The 13,819-nt window shown below is 36.1% G+C and overlaps 2 protein-coding genes across 2 annotated transcripts; one reads left to right on the top strand and one right to left on the bottom strand.

Annotated features, from left to right (window-relative positions):
• The first annotated feature begins 245 nt into the window (after positions 1–245).
• Positions 246–2,769, top strand: LOC139872898 (uncharacterized). The gene is made up of 3 exons (XM_071860836.1): positions 246–1,007; positions 1,492–2,047; positions 2,424–2,769. Exons 1-3 carry the CDS (start codon positions 349–351, stop codon positions 2,568–2,570), a joined length of 1,362 nt encoding a protein of 453 aa, XP_071716937.1. The 5' UTR covers positions 246–348; the 3' UTR covers positions 2,571–2,769.
• An 821-nt stretch (positions 2,770–3,590) lies between these two features.
• LOC139902849 (putative RING-H2 finger protein ATL21A) lies at positions 3,591–5,146 on the bottom strand. Its single transcript, XM_071885498.1, has 2 exons — positions 4,432–5,146; positions 3,591–4,036 (listed from the first exon to the last, which is right to left on the bottom strand). Exons 1-2 carry the CDS (start codon positions 5,144–5,146, stop codon positions 3,591–3,593), a joined length of 1,161 nt encoding a protein of 386 aa, XP_071741599.1.
• Positions 5,147–13,819: the final 8,673 nt, after the last annotated feature.

Here is a 13,819-nt window from a genome sequence, read left to right as displayed (position 1 = left end):
CTCTTACATGCGTAGAACATGATAGAATCTAACCGATAAATATAACGGTCAACTGATGGAGGGACGGTTTTCATAAAAAATTTCAACTCTAAGGACTATTAATGCAAAAAGGGACTACATTTGAAAAGGTATCCGCATAATTTTATCAAAAACTCACTCTTTTGATTTTATCCGGGTCAACCGTTGTGACCCGTTTACTCGACGAAAACCAAATTAGGGCTTGAATATATATCCCAAAATTATTGGCAAATTCAACCCCTTTTTACTCTCTTATAATCGATCCCATTCGTTAGTCTGCTTTCGATCAATCAAAACGATTTCCAGTTACAATCTGATTGATCGATTTCAATGGAGCAAGTTCAATCCCAATCTCAAATATATCAGGTAATCGCAAAATTATTAGACGGTAAATCAAAAACCCTAAATTTCAACACACCAATAATCCCGATTTCATCAATTAAATCTCGAATTCAAACCCTAACTTCCATCCCTATCCACCACCAACTCCTTATATCCAACGGCAAAACACTATTCGACGACGCCGTATTTCACCACCGGAGTTCGACTGTGCATTTATTGCTCCGGCTCCGGGGAGGTAAGGGAGGGTTTGGATCGTTGCTACGTGGCGCGGCAACGAAAGCAGGGCAGAAGAAGACGAATAATTTTGACGCGTGTCGTGATATGAGTGGTCGGAGATTGAGGCATGTGAATGCTGAGAAGAAGATGGAGGAATGGTTGGCTGAAGAGAAAGAGAGGAAGCTTGAAAAAGTGGCGGATGATTATATTAAGAAGAAATCGAAAGGTGCGAAAAAAGCGGGTGGTGGTGGTGGTGATGGTGCTGAGAAGTATGTGGAGAAGTATAGGAAGGATTCTGCTAAGTGTATGGAGGATGTTGAAAAGTCTGTCAGGGAATCACTTGCTGGTGAGTTTGCGAAATCGAAACGGAAGGGTTTTGGAACCGAAGGGGAGAATGGCGGTAGCTCGAAGTCGAAAAAAATGAAGATTTGGTAACATTCATTGCCTACTTTTATACTTATAAATGATAATAGTAATCAATTTAAATATAATTGGATATGTTAATTCTTGTATTAGGTGTGTATAGACAAACTTTTGGTGCACATTATTGAGAACATTGTTTGTTGCATATGGTGAAATTCAAACGAACGTCTTTATGTACGTGAAATGGTTGTTGAAGTTTGATGTTATTTAAATCAGCAGTTTTTACGAATGCAAGAAGTTGTAATGTGTTATTGTGAGACGATAGTTATCATGTGGATTTTGTGGCTTTGGAGAGACTAGTTGTGAGGAGAGGTTGTGTGTATATATGCACAGGTTTATCCTACGAAAGGGAGTTGTGTTTGATACAAGTGTTTGTGAGAGGATAGGGAATATGTTTATAGGACGTAAAGTATAGAATGTTAAATGTTACAGTATAAAACATTAGTTTACCTTAAATTTGTTTCTTGACATATATTTATTCTTATTTTATAGGATGGGAAAGAGAAAGGTGGATGACAGTGACAGTGATGACATGGATGAGGAAGATAGTGACGATGAGATGGGCGAGGAGAATGAGAAATCTGTTGTTATAAACAATGAAAACCAATCAGACTCGAATAAAGAAGCTGATGAAAGTTTAGCATCTGTTACAGGTGGTAAAGTTGAAGGAGAATCTTCAGTAGGTTGTTCATCTGAGAGTGCATCTGAGGAAGAAAAGGAAGCCATTGCAGAAGGACAACTGGAATCCATTAAAGAATCAAATGTATCAGCTTTACATGATGAGAACATTGTAAAGCATCTAAATGATGCAGTGGTATTGGGAAGAGAATCCATTCCTGTCACTGAATCGGAGTTTGTTAACACTGAAGAAAAACGGTGTGAAAGTCCCAATGTTTCAAACAGGAAAGAGGGTGGTGTTACTCTAGTCGAAGCTAATAATTCTGATTCTAAAGATTCTAATGATGAAGAAGTGTCTACAAAGAGTGATTCTCCAAAGCTGGAGAAGCCGCTAAATTTTGACGAGTTTAACGTGGCAGCAGACATGGAGGTACGCTTCAACCTATTATTATCCCTGCATATGTAGATGATAATCTAGATGCTCTTTTGCAATTTTCCCTCTGTTGAGATGTTTGTCAATGAATTTGGTGTACTTTAATTTTCAAGGGAGATATCTAACCGAAAATCAATCGCATTATGCAAACTTAATTAATATGAAGTATATCTTAAATCTTAATGGACGCTGTATTGTTATAAACATATGATTCCTGTAGAAAATTATAAATCTTTAAGAAACTGGTATGAGATCCTGAGGGTTTTTCGATTCATTGTAGAATTACAACAATATGTAAGTTGTCAACTGGTATAAATGTGTAAAAAGGGGGTCCATGTATGTAATTCATCTTTTTTTTTTTGTTGATATTTAGGTTCTTGGTATGGAAAGGCTTAAATCCGAGCTTCAAGAAAGGGGATTGAAGTGCGGGGGTACTTTGCAAGAACGTGCAGCCAGACTTTTCATTCTCAAGACCACCCCTGTTGAGAAGCTACCAAAGAAGCTACTTGCTAAGAAGTGATTCAAGACTCGGTTTCGTATTATGTACTGAAAGGTCCTTTTGTCTTGTTTGTTTCATTTTGACATGTATTAAAGCTCCTAAACTTTTGCTGAAAAAAGAATCTTTGAAGTGTACAAGAATGTTTATATCATTGGTACATGTTGCATGCCCACTGTGTACTAATGAGCATGATTAATGCATGACACTAGTCTTTTGGTTCCTTGATCTTTCTGAAATTCTGTTTTCTTACCTTAGGGGAAAGGCCCTTCAAATACATGAATTAACTTGTAATATATGTATAATAAGTAACTGACCTGAAATCAAAATAAAGACTAAAAATTAGCACCTGTGCGAAATTTTAGAGAACTTGGTTTGTAGTTATTCTATTCTTTTTGGAATTTAGTTGATCTAATTGGTATGTAATAATGAACTATAATGCTCTTTTACATATGCTTCTTGTATATACCCACATTGTATGTATTGCAGTTTTATCAAGTTCTGATCTGTAACACGAAGAACGGTAAAAGGTGATTTCATGCAACCTATATAAACTTGGCTGCTTGGAAACTGCGTCTACACAGAGGTATCCATCTAATAACCTATTTGGTACATACGTCAACGGCTTATTATCAAATTCCTGATATACGCCTTAAAATGATAACACTTGCGGACCTCTATCAGCTTTTCCAAAATATTGTTGGTGACAAATATTGTCTGTGTCACTTTTGAACCGGCCAATGACATCCATTCTTATTTACTACCAGCCACCGTATAGTTATTTACCTCTCTGAGTTCAATATTAAAAAAATTATGTAAATATTTTAGAGTCTGGTATGTTACTTCTACTCAACTATTTTAACATCCTTTGACGGTTAACATTTCATCAAAGCAGATGCCTTGTTTTCCTATATCAAACTAGTCTTTAATGAATTGTATTTACTGCATAGATACTTGTACATTGTGCTGAAATTGGCACCTGTGCCATTTTTACAAAGCAACAATTATTTCTCAAGAAAGTCTAACTATGAATTAATAAGTTTCTTATAACTCAACATGAGCCGGAGAAGGTGTATTCCTACAAACTGGGCATGTTCCTTTCATTTTTAGCCATTCGTCAATGCAATCAGCATGGAAGCAGTGTCTACACTCGGGTATGCATTTAACTATTTCTTTAACATCGTATTCTGATAAGCAAATCGAGCATGCTGCGTCTTCAAGTCCCGGTAACCGTTTGCTTTCTCCTAAAATGACTTTTGTGTAGGACTCGATGGTCATTTGATCCAAACCTATGATTATACCGTCATGTGTATTGGCGGCAGTTTCTGGTGTAACCGCCATGATGTTCGGTGTTGCGTTTCTTGATACCCAGGTGGCTACACTTCTGTAGTCCCTGAATATATAATACATCATGGTTATAGACGCTGCTATGGCTGGTATAGCCAGTGCCATTGATACAATTATCAAAGCCATTATTACCTTTTTATTTCCTGAAAATATAAATATGAACAAATTAGCAAAGATAGTAAGTAGGTTCGTTTGTTTTGGTTTATTGTGATGTAAATTGAACTAAACAGTAGTATTTAGGCTGCGTTTGATAAAACTAAATAATTTAGCGCCGAATGGTTCATAATCTGAATGATTCAAAGTCTCTGAATACACTTACTTTTTCACTTACTTCTGAATGTAATTATGTTTTTTGATAACATTTTGAATGAACGATAATCATATGTCATTAAGAGGTTAGAAACAAACATGCTGAATACTGAATGATTCAGCATTCTAACCATTCAATTAAGATGTAAACAAACATATCCTTAGCCTCATTTGAGAGGTCAATGTGTTTCGACATGAAAATTAGGATCGTTGAAAGAATTCATCTTACCCTTTGGAGTATAATCTCCGAAGCATGAAATTTCTTGCGTAGTGGCATTTGTATAACCACAAGTTCCACCAATTGCTGAACAATCTTGACAATTAGGATCATCCCATGTCAAAAACAGATCCATATTAAGATTAGTTGTCATCCCTTGTTCATCTTGATACTTCGATATAGGACTCAATAACGATCCAACAATTTCACAAGCCTTTTGGTTAACCAATGCCTTAGCAAAACTATCAAACTTTGTAGCCAAAATTGAATGTGTCGAATTGCTGAGACAACCAACTGTGACGTAACGAGACGTCGTGACCTCAACTGGGCAGCTTAACAGAGTAAAGTTTTGACTCTGGGTGCTTGTAAAAGGCGAATCCGATAGATCCAAAGTATGAAGCCTTGAAGCAGTACAACTTGAGATTGATGGGTCGTAAAGTTGGACAACTTGAGATTGATAATCGATGCTTCTTACTGCAAACTCCCCGGAATTTGGGATGTTTAGTATAATCTTTGCTTGTTCGTTACAGCGTAGGTCGAATCCCGGGTAGCCACAAACGTCGGGTTGTTGGTTTAGCATACGAAAAGGGAATCGAATCGAGTGTTCAATCGAGCCGCAGATTGAAACCGGGCAATTGTATCCCGATGCTGCTAATGAGAGATGAAAATGAGGAAGTAGAATTAGTATTAGGATTATGAGATAAAGGAAGACACTGATATCCCCCATTGATGCTTCTAAGGATTGGAAGAGAAGGTTATTCTGTATAATGAGACCCACTTTGTACTAAATCACCCCATGACTTTTTAAGGTCAAATTTTTTTGGCTTTTTGAACCTATAAACAGCTAATCTGCATGTTTTTCTAGTAATTAATTGAAAAAGTCAATGGTCAACCACCACATCGTTTATGTTTTGGGAGTAAGATATCATTATATAAAGATTTTATACATTGGTCCATTGTGTTTTTGTATTAATTAATCTCATAGAATAGATTGCAGACATGCATTTGTGAATATTCAATTCAATTGGAGATGGACTAATTGTTAATTGTTGTTTAAGAATGTCAAAGGTGTAGTCCCTGTCTCTTCCTATATTTCTGCAACTATTAAGAAGTTGGTTACTCCTTTTTAATTAATTAATTTATAATTTATATTTATTTATTCTATATGTATATTTTAACGCAAAAAGTAAATAGCTCAGATCTTTTTGATTTTGTGGTATTGGGTTGGCAAACCTAAAAGAATTGATCGGTTTTATAATTATATTATATAATATATAATATATATAATATACCAATACCAATATATTATACGAATACTAATTGGCATGGAAATTCAGCCTCGCTATTGACTCGAAGTTATTGGTTCATTGAGTGCAAATTAGTCCTTTTGTGTTCTTTATTTTAATGGTTTCGCTGATGTCATGACTTACGTCATGACTATGAATGATAATGGATAGGATGATATTGTATTCATATTCGTTTATTTTTTGCTCAACAATATCTATATTTATATCTATTTAATTTTAAGTCATCAATTCATATCCACTGGATTAAACGAGTTAATAAATATCTAATTGATACTCAAAAAATGTTATAATATTTTCTAATATGTAATTAAAACAAAAACGTAATACAACAAAAATATGTGTAATGTTGCATAATTAAAATCTATCCATAAGAACGTATAATCTTTATCGGAGATTTAACATAATTTGTTAAATTTACCATTAAAACATAAACAGTGACAAATTAAATGTGTAATTTGTATGTTTAATTGATTAGATATACATGTATTATTGCAATATCATAGCTAATTCATTATACGGTTACAAGTAAAATGTGTGTAACGGTAGATGCATATCTAATAGAAAATGTGTTTGCACATATCTATATTTATTTATTTATATACGTATTTCGGGTATTAGTAGATATATCTATGGCTGAAACTTTTCACTCATATCCATAACCATATCCATTTAAGTTCATTTATATTCGTATTCATATTCATTTAGATTATCATAACCACCACGAAGTCATCCCTAGTCATGAGGATGTCATTCAGACTTTTGTATTTTTTTTCCTACTGACTTAATGATGACATCATCTTGGGGTTTTTCCCCTTCTCTCGTGTCTTTTCTTTTTTCCTGTTTATTGATCTAAAATTTACTCATAATTTTTTCTTTATCATACATAAATAAATATTTATATATAAACAAATTTCTATACACGTATGTAAACTAACAAATTTCTATATGCATATGAATTAAAACTCTATCTTCGTTTAAAGTTTTTAAATAAACATCACAAATGACACTGTAGGATCGTGTAAACAGCATTAAACGATCTAATCTTCAATATCAAGTACGGAAAAACTCGATATTGGGTTTTATATTCAAAACACATAATATTACTTTGATCTTAATATGATAATCGACTTTTAGGTGATAAATATCGACCAAAACGAACGCTAGAAGACCAGGGAATCAATTTGGACGTTTAGAATAGGTTAGGATTCGTAACCCTAACAATGAACCCATAATTTCCATTATATACACACAACATGTGCAACCGTGCGGTTGCATCCTGCAACCGTGCGGTTGCCTAGTGTACCCGTAAAGAATGCATTGCTGCATCCGTGCGGTTGCATTCCAACAGTGAAAGTTAAACGTTAAAGCACTTCAACTTGATCGTAATGAACTCGGGGACTATAATGCACCAACAAACTCCCCCTAGAACCCAGTTCATTAAAACAAATCAATAAAATTACTTTCACCTGCAAATAGACAAACAACCACGCAATCAAACAAATCTAATAACAAACAGATAAAACATTCACGTCACGTTATTACAACCATATCGAAATAAAATGAAAATAAATGTTCAAGTCCACAGTTCGATAGTTTTTGATTCTAAAGATAAACATTAAGCATGAATATCAAACGCATAACATGTGCGAACAGCCCTGTTAAACTGAATGGCCTATTTCATGTTGCAACTCATGGAAGATCGGGTGTCTCCACAACACCTTGATATCCTCCTTGCATAGATTTCGAATCCACCTCGGATCGATAATCCTAATCTGGTCCAAGGTTTCACCAGATTCCAACCATATAACTGCTTCCTCAGTTCTCCCGTCATAATACCTCCATCTAAATCGCTTTCCAAAATTCTTTGGCATTTTGCGAACCGGTGCATACCTCATGGTCCTTGCATGCTTGTACTTAACAACTCTAACCATGTTTCCCGTAGCTTGATCAATACGATACGATGTTTTAGGAAACTGAGGCTCTAACACAAACCAGCCATACTTGAACTCTTTCTTGATCTTGAACTGCATCCACTCACCCCAACCATCTGTCTCCCAATATAACAACGGTAATCGAGCTAGTTCCATCATCTCGAAGTATGGTAGCGTTTTGAGATCGAAAACATGTTTGAAATAATCCACTCCATTCTCCCTTCTCACTGCAAAACAATTCAGATCTTTCAAATATGCCCAGCTGAGAATCTTTCCACCGGTAACCTTTCCAGTTCGATCATAATATAACTTTTATTTTGGTTCCAACGGTACCTTCTTGAACCACGTATTCGTACAGGAATTATGATATTCCCTCCATTCCCGATTCTTTTGTTTATTCACAGTCTCAATATTATCACCTTCTTTGTTCACATCAGAAGACTCACCCTCCTCAACAATTCGCTTCTCATTTACCTTACTATTCAAAACCTCGTCACTTTATTGTTTGAATAGATCAGCAAACTCTGGTAAATCTTCCTTCACACTATCAACAGTTTCTTCATCATCAGAAGCATCTTCAATGATAACTTCTTCAGCACTATCATCACTGGTATGTCTGTTTCCACGTGTACCAACTGTATTCGGTGTTTTCTCCGCAGCAATCAACTGATTAACCTCAATACCAAACATTCTAGCTACCTCCTCATCTGTCATTGTATGTACAATTTCTTCCTCCTCCACATCGTAGTTCAGCGAGCTAATCACTGTACCTTGATTGTCCAAGAAATATGTTAACTTATGAATATCAACAGACAGAGGTTTAGGAAAATGTACCTCCTGGATCTGACTTACATTCTCAGTCCCCTCAGATGAAGAATCCGAAGAAAATTCGCTTTCGGTAGACAGAAGATCATCATCAATATGCTCCATTTTCAAACGTATTGTCCCATCTTGGGAATCAGCCTCCAACTTTCCTTTAAACCTTCTATCATGACGATCCAAGCGTCTTATTCTCTTAGCTTGTTTCTCCGTTAGCTTTTTAAGATCAGCCGCCTCCTTCTTCGATTTCTCAAGTTCAGAGGTCAAGGAGTTAACTTTAGCTTTTAAATCATTACCTTCCTTTTTCTTCTCCTTGTTTTTGGCTGTTATATCATTAACTTTATTCACTAGATCGAGCACAGTGGCCTGAATATTCACAAAGATAGGATCAGTAGTCGCAAGAGCCAACGAACTACCCGTCCGTGTAGAAACAACCTGTAGTGGTGGAACTTGTTGAGTAGATTGAGTTGGTGGCACTGGAGGTGCTTAAGATTGTTGAGTTCTAGGAACCTCAGTTTGAGGAGTAGCAGTTTGAGATGCTGAAGCTCCAGACGTAGAGTCAATATTCCTCCTTACATGAGCCCTCTTCATCTTTGGCCTCCTCAATGGTTCATTCTCTGGAATCTCCCTCCTTTTCAATGACATCAAAATATCACCACCTTCAGTCACATCAACCTCGTCCTCAAAACTATAATTCTCCAAGTCATCACCAATCCGGGCAGACTGAGAACCAACTTCTCGAACCTCTTCTTCATCATCCGACTTCGTAAGCACCGGAGCAATATCTTCCTTACCTGAATCACTGTCGTCATTCCTCCACATTCTAGGATTACACGCCACATAATCAGCCTTCAACAGATGTCCAAACAATGGACGAATCGGTGGAGCTGGCTTACCCTTATAGAAGAACATTCGACCACCTCATTGATCATTACGTTCAGCTTAACAAGATTCGAATCCTCCTTGGCAAGCTCATTATGCTGAGAATTGATAACAAGTTGAAGAAATCGTGGATATAGCAGATAAGGATCGGACTTGAACTTGTTGTTCTCAATCATGTAGTCGAATATAACCTTAGAGAAATTAAACGGTAAGTTCAGAATCAAAGTCACCATCATAGATTGCATCAAGGAATTCAACTTATCGTGACCTTCTCTCCTTGAGCTTAAACAATGCACAATGACATGAGCCAAATATAGAAAAGTAGATTAAACCCGACTTCAGCACCTTTGACTTAGTCAAATCTCCAGAATACCAGCATCTCTGAAGACAGCCTTTGACTAATCCCATGTTCAGTCTAGTTTTCATCTCCGCAGAGTCACCAAAGTTTAACAACCTCCCGATATGCCCTTCAGTAACTACAATGGGACTTCCATGAACAATACTGTTTAGAACATCAACCCGAAGATCACCATCCATCGTCTTTGACAAAGTAACGTTCTTTTGGAACTCACGTTGATGAGAAACATAAGCTGGCACATCCAGTGAGATTTTCGTGTAAATGCGAGACCTCTCTAGGAACTCCATGATCCCATGATAATCAGCCAGGTAATCACACTTGTTCAGATTGGCCAACATGTTGTTGTTAGGGCCCACCTAAAGTTCATTGTTATGTTCCATGGCCTTCTTGGACCTAGACTTAGTAACCCTTCGAGGTTTGGATCTCTTCTCAGCACGAGGATGACCGAAACTAGATCCGGTACCCTCAGCAGTGGGAGCATTTGACATAGGAGTCCCAGACATAGCTAAATCTGAAATAAACACGCAAAATATCGCAAACACAAAAGTTAGTAGTCAAAATTTCAAAATTAGGATTTCTGATGTGCATCCGTACGGCTGCATTAAGGTTTAACCCGGTTGCACGTGTAACCGTACGGGTGCATGGCCAAGTCACACGGATGCACACTTGTTGGTTCAAAATTTGGAGCTGCAGCGTAACCTTGCGGTTACACTAAATAGTAACCCGGATGAGAGTTCAACCGTGCGGTTGCAAGTTGCAACCGTACAGTTGCATTCATCGAAACTGTTAGGGTTTTCAAAACCAAATCCTTCAAAACATGTATTGATCATCAAATAAATGAATGAAAAAGCTTCTATAATCTCCAATTAACATGTTTTAATTGACAATATCATTCAAAACATCCTGAATCAATAAGTATTGATCTAAAGTTCATAAAAACTAAAAACTAATCAAAACAAATGATTTAGGGTATGAAATTGAGACATGATATGATAGAGATGCTCACAAACGCGAGATGAAGATGAAAAACAAGATCAAAACTCCCCTTAGCAATATGTAAATTTAGATGAATATTGAACTTAGAAAAATTATGAAAGCACAGTCCAACCCAGTTCAGTTCTTGGGTATTTATACCCACCCTGCAACCGTGCCGTTGCAGGGGTGTAACCGGCCACTTGATATGAAACCGTGCGGGTGCAATTTGTACCCGTACGGATGCACATTGAGTCCAACAACCTTCATTTTCCATGTATCCGTGCAGTTACATGGTGTAACTGTGCGGTTGCATTGTGTAACCGTCCGAGTGCATAAATAAAATTCAAAATTTTACCTTTTAAGTCTCGTCTTTCCTAGCTTTCGATTCTTGTCACATTTAACTTTCTGGATAAAATCAAACCAACTTAATTACAAGAATTATCAAACCTATCAATTTCACAAGATTCCGTTCCAATTTAGACCAAGTCAAATAACCTAATACGCAACTTATTAACCTTAGGTTTATTCGGATCTTACACCCTTGCTTACTCCCCCTGGTCCACACATATGGAGTTTATGAAATAACCACCAAATGATATGCAATATTATACAGTATGAAATTGCAAACATGCAAAAATACTAAACACTCTAACTTCTTTTTGGCTTTTTCATATTATCATGCAATAAACCTAACTATAAAAGCAAACGTTAACAGCATGGTGAGTTAAAACAATAAACTAACTGCATGGAAACCCTCACAAGCATGAATTTGAGAACTAAATAACTCACTATCTATCAAACATAATGAAGAATAGATACTACAGCTAACAAAGCATAAACACATATTTTTGTGAGAAGATGAATTAATCAACTTTTTCTTGGGATCAGAACTGAACTATCTTTTGCAGTTTTAACATCGTTAATCCTTTGATTACGAGTATTTTGTTCTGATTTTGATTTTAAGTACCTACACTTTTAGTCTTTGAAAATCAATAAACTTATCAGACTTTTCTTCCAGACTTTTTGAAGATCACTTTAGCATTTAATTACTTGAACATATTTCTATGTCTGCTTAAATCTTAGACTCAGTCCTCATTTGAGATCGCATAATTTATTAGGTAGTCAATTGAGCACAATATATTGAAACTGTCCGCTATCACCTCGATGTACTTTCGTTTTAATCGAACAGGAAGCATCTCACGATGTTTCTAGAAACCCTGGCAGCCATGAGCTTCTACCTTAAACTTATACCTTTCGATTCAGAGAGCTTTGTCTGTCTCAATTTTATTGCTTACTCCGGAAGAACTCAAATACTAGTTGCTATAAACCCCATGCTTGAACGAAAAGCTTGTTATGATGGAATGATATGATGTATTTGGGGGTGATGGAATTCTAAGTCAGAATATCCTCCAGAAGATATCCCCAGCTATCTCGATCAATCGGCACAACCCATATTACAGACAATAGAAGCACAGTCCTGCTAAATGATGACTTCATGGACAAAATGATTTGAGTCTTCTAGATCTGAAACTCTGACACTTCTCCCCCTCGGATGTAGATAACTTAAATCATTCTGATTAGCGCAATATTTGACCACCTTTCTCATTCAAATATAGAACACATTGGACAAATAGACATTAAAACCAAAAATTTATATCCCTTATGCTTTGTTGTTGATTTGGTGCATCATCTTTCTTGAGATTTCTACCAACATATATACATGAATAAAATATAACGGTATCCATTTTTTTTTTATTTTTTATTTTTATTTTTAATTTTTTTGGATTTTCTGATGTTGCATATATCATAAATGAAGATAAACATAAAGAAACAAAAATAACAACTATGATGATGATGCAACACTTATTTATGGAAGATGAATCACACTGCAGCCATAACCATTGGTGTTGAAGTAGTCTCCTCTGATACATTCTCAAACCGATAAATGTCTGTGATACAGAATTGCACTTTTCAATCCGTCAAGCCGAGAACACCCTCATTTGAATGACTGAATGACCTACTGATGCGTTTTGGCCCAAGCAATAAAGGTAAATGGAAACTGGTATACATTCTAACAGAGTAAACTCATCTTGTAGACTTACTTGGCAATCCTTCACAAGAGTATCAATCGTAATAGGGGAGACCTCAACCGTCTGTTGAGTTCCTGAACGATCGTTTCTCAATACATTCTCAGTGATAGTTAGGTGACTACCGTCAACCGCTGTAAACCTTTCCATGATTTCCTTGTCAAGATTATTTACTTTATATTTGTGTGATCATCTCATTCCAAAATTCAGACGTCAAAATTTATCACCATTCATCAACTAATCATGCATTACTTACTTTATACGCAAAACGATAAATATGCAAGTTCAGTAATACAATCATTTCCCATTTTCACATAGAAACTTCTCATTTTATTATTTTTCAACTTTTTATGGTTTTTCGATTTTCTAATGTTTTTTTATTTTCTGATGATGCCATTTTCTCAACTAATCTACTAAAGCAAAAAGCAAATAAACACAATATTTTTGGGTTTTTCATTTTAAAATGCATAACAGAAAATAAACTAAACATGCAAAGCAAGCTAAGCTACATGCAAAAATGATGCAACATGCAGATGCAAATATACAGATGATACAGATTAGATGGTTACTTCAATAACTCCTTATCGCACACAACCTCTGCCCTTTCTTTCACACCTAACACATTTAACAGGAATAGGAAACGTGGTCGGTAAAAAGCTTTAGTGAACAAATCAGCACGATGGGTCGTTGTACCTATCTGTAGGACATCTATTAATCACTTTTCATAACAGTCCCTAATGAAATGGTACTTGATCCCTATGTGTTTGGTCTTTGAATGGTTAACAGGGTTTTTAGTTACAGCAATAGCAGAAGTATTATCAACATAAATAGGAGTGTTAGAAATATGCAAGCCGTAATCCCGCAGTTGTTGAATCCAGACAACCTGAGACGTACAACTTGCATCAGCAATATATTCGGCTTCACACGTAGATTGTGCAACAGCTATTTGTTTCTTACACTGCCAACTCAGAAGCCTGCTACCCAGAAACCGACAACCTCCAGAGGTAGATTTGAAATTTATTTTGCACCCTCCATAGTCAG

This window comes from Rutidosis leptorrhynchoides, chromosome 1 (assembly GCF_046630445.1).
Source record: "Rutidosis leptorrhynchoides isolate AG116_Rl617_1_P2 chromosome 1, CSIRO_AGI_Rlap_v1, whole genome shotgun sequence".
Lineage (NCBI taxonomy): Eukaryota > Viridiplantae > Streptophyta > Magnoliopsida > Asterales > Asteraceae > Rutidosis > Rutidosis leptorrhynchoides.
The sequence above is the reverse complement of the archived record's forward strand: the minus strand, read 5'-3'. Positions and strand labels throughout refer to the sequence as shown.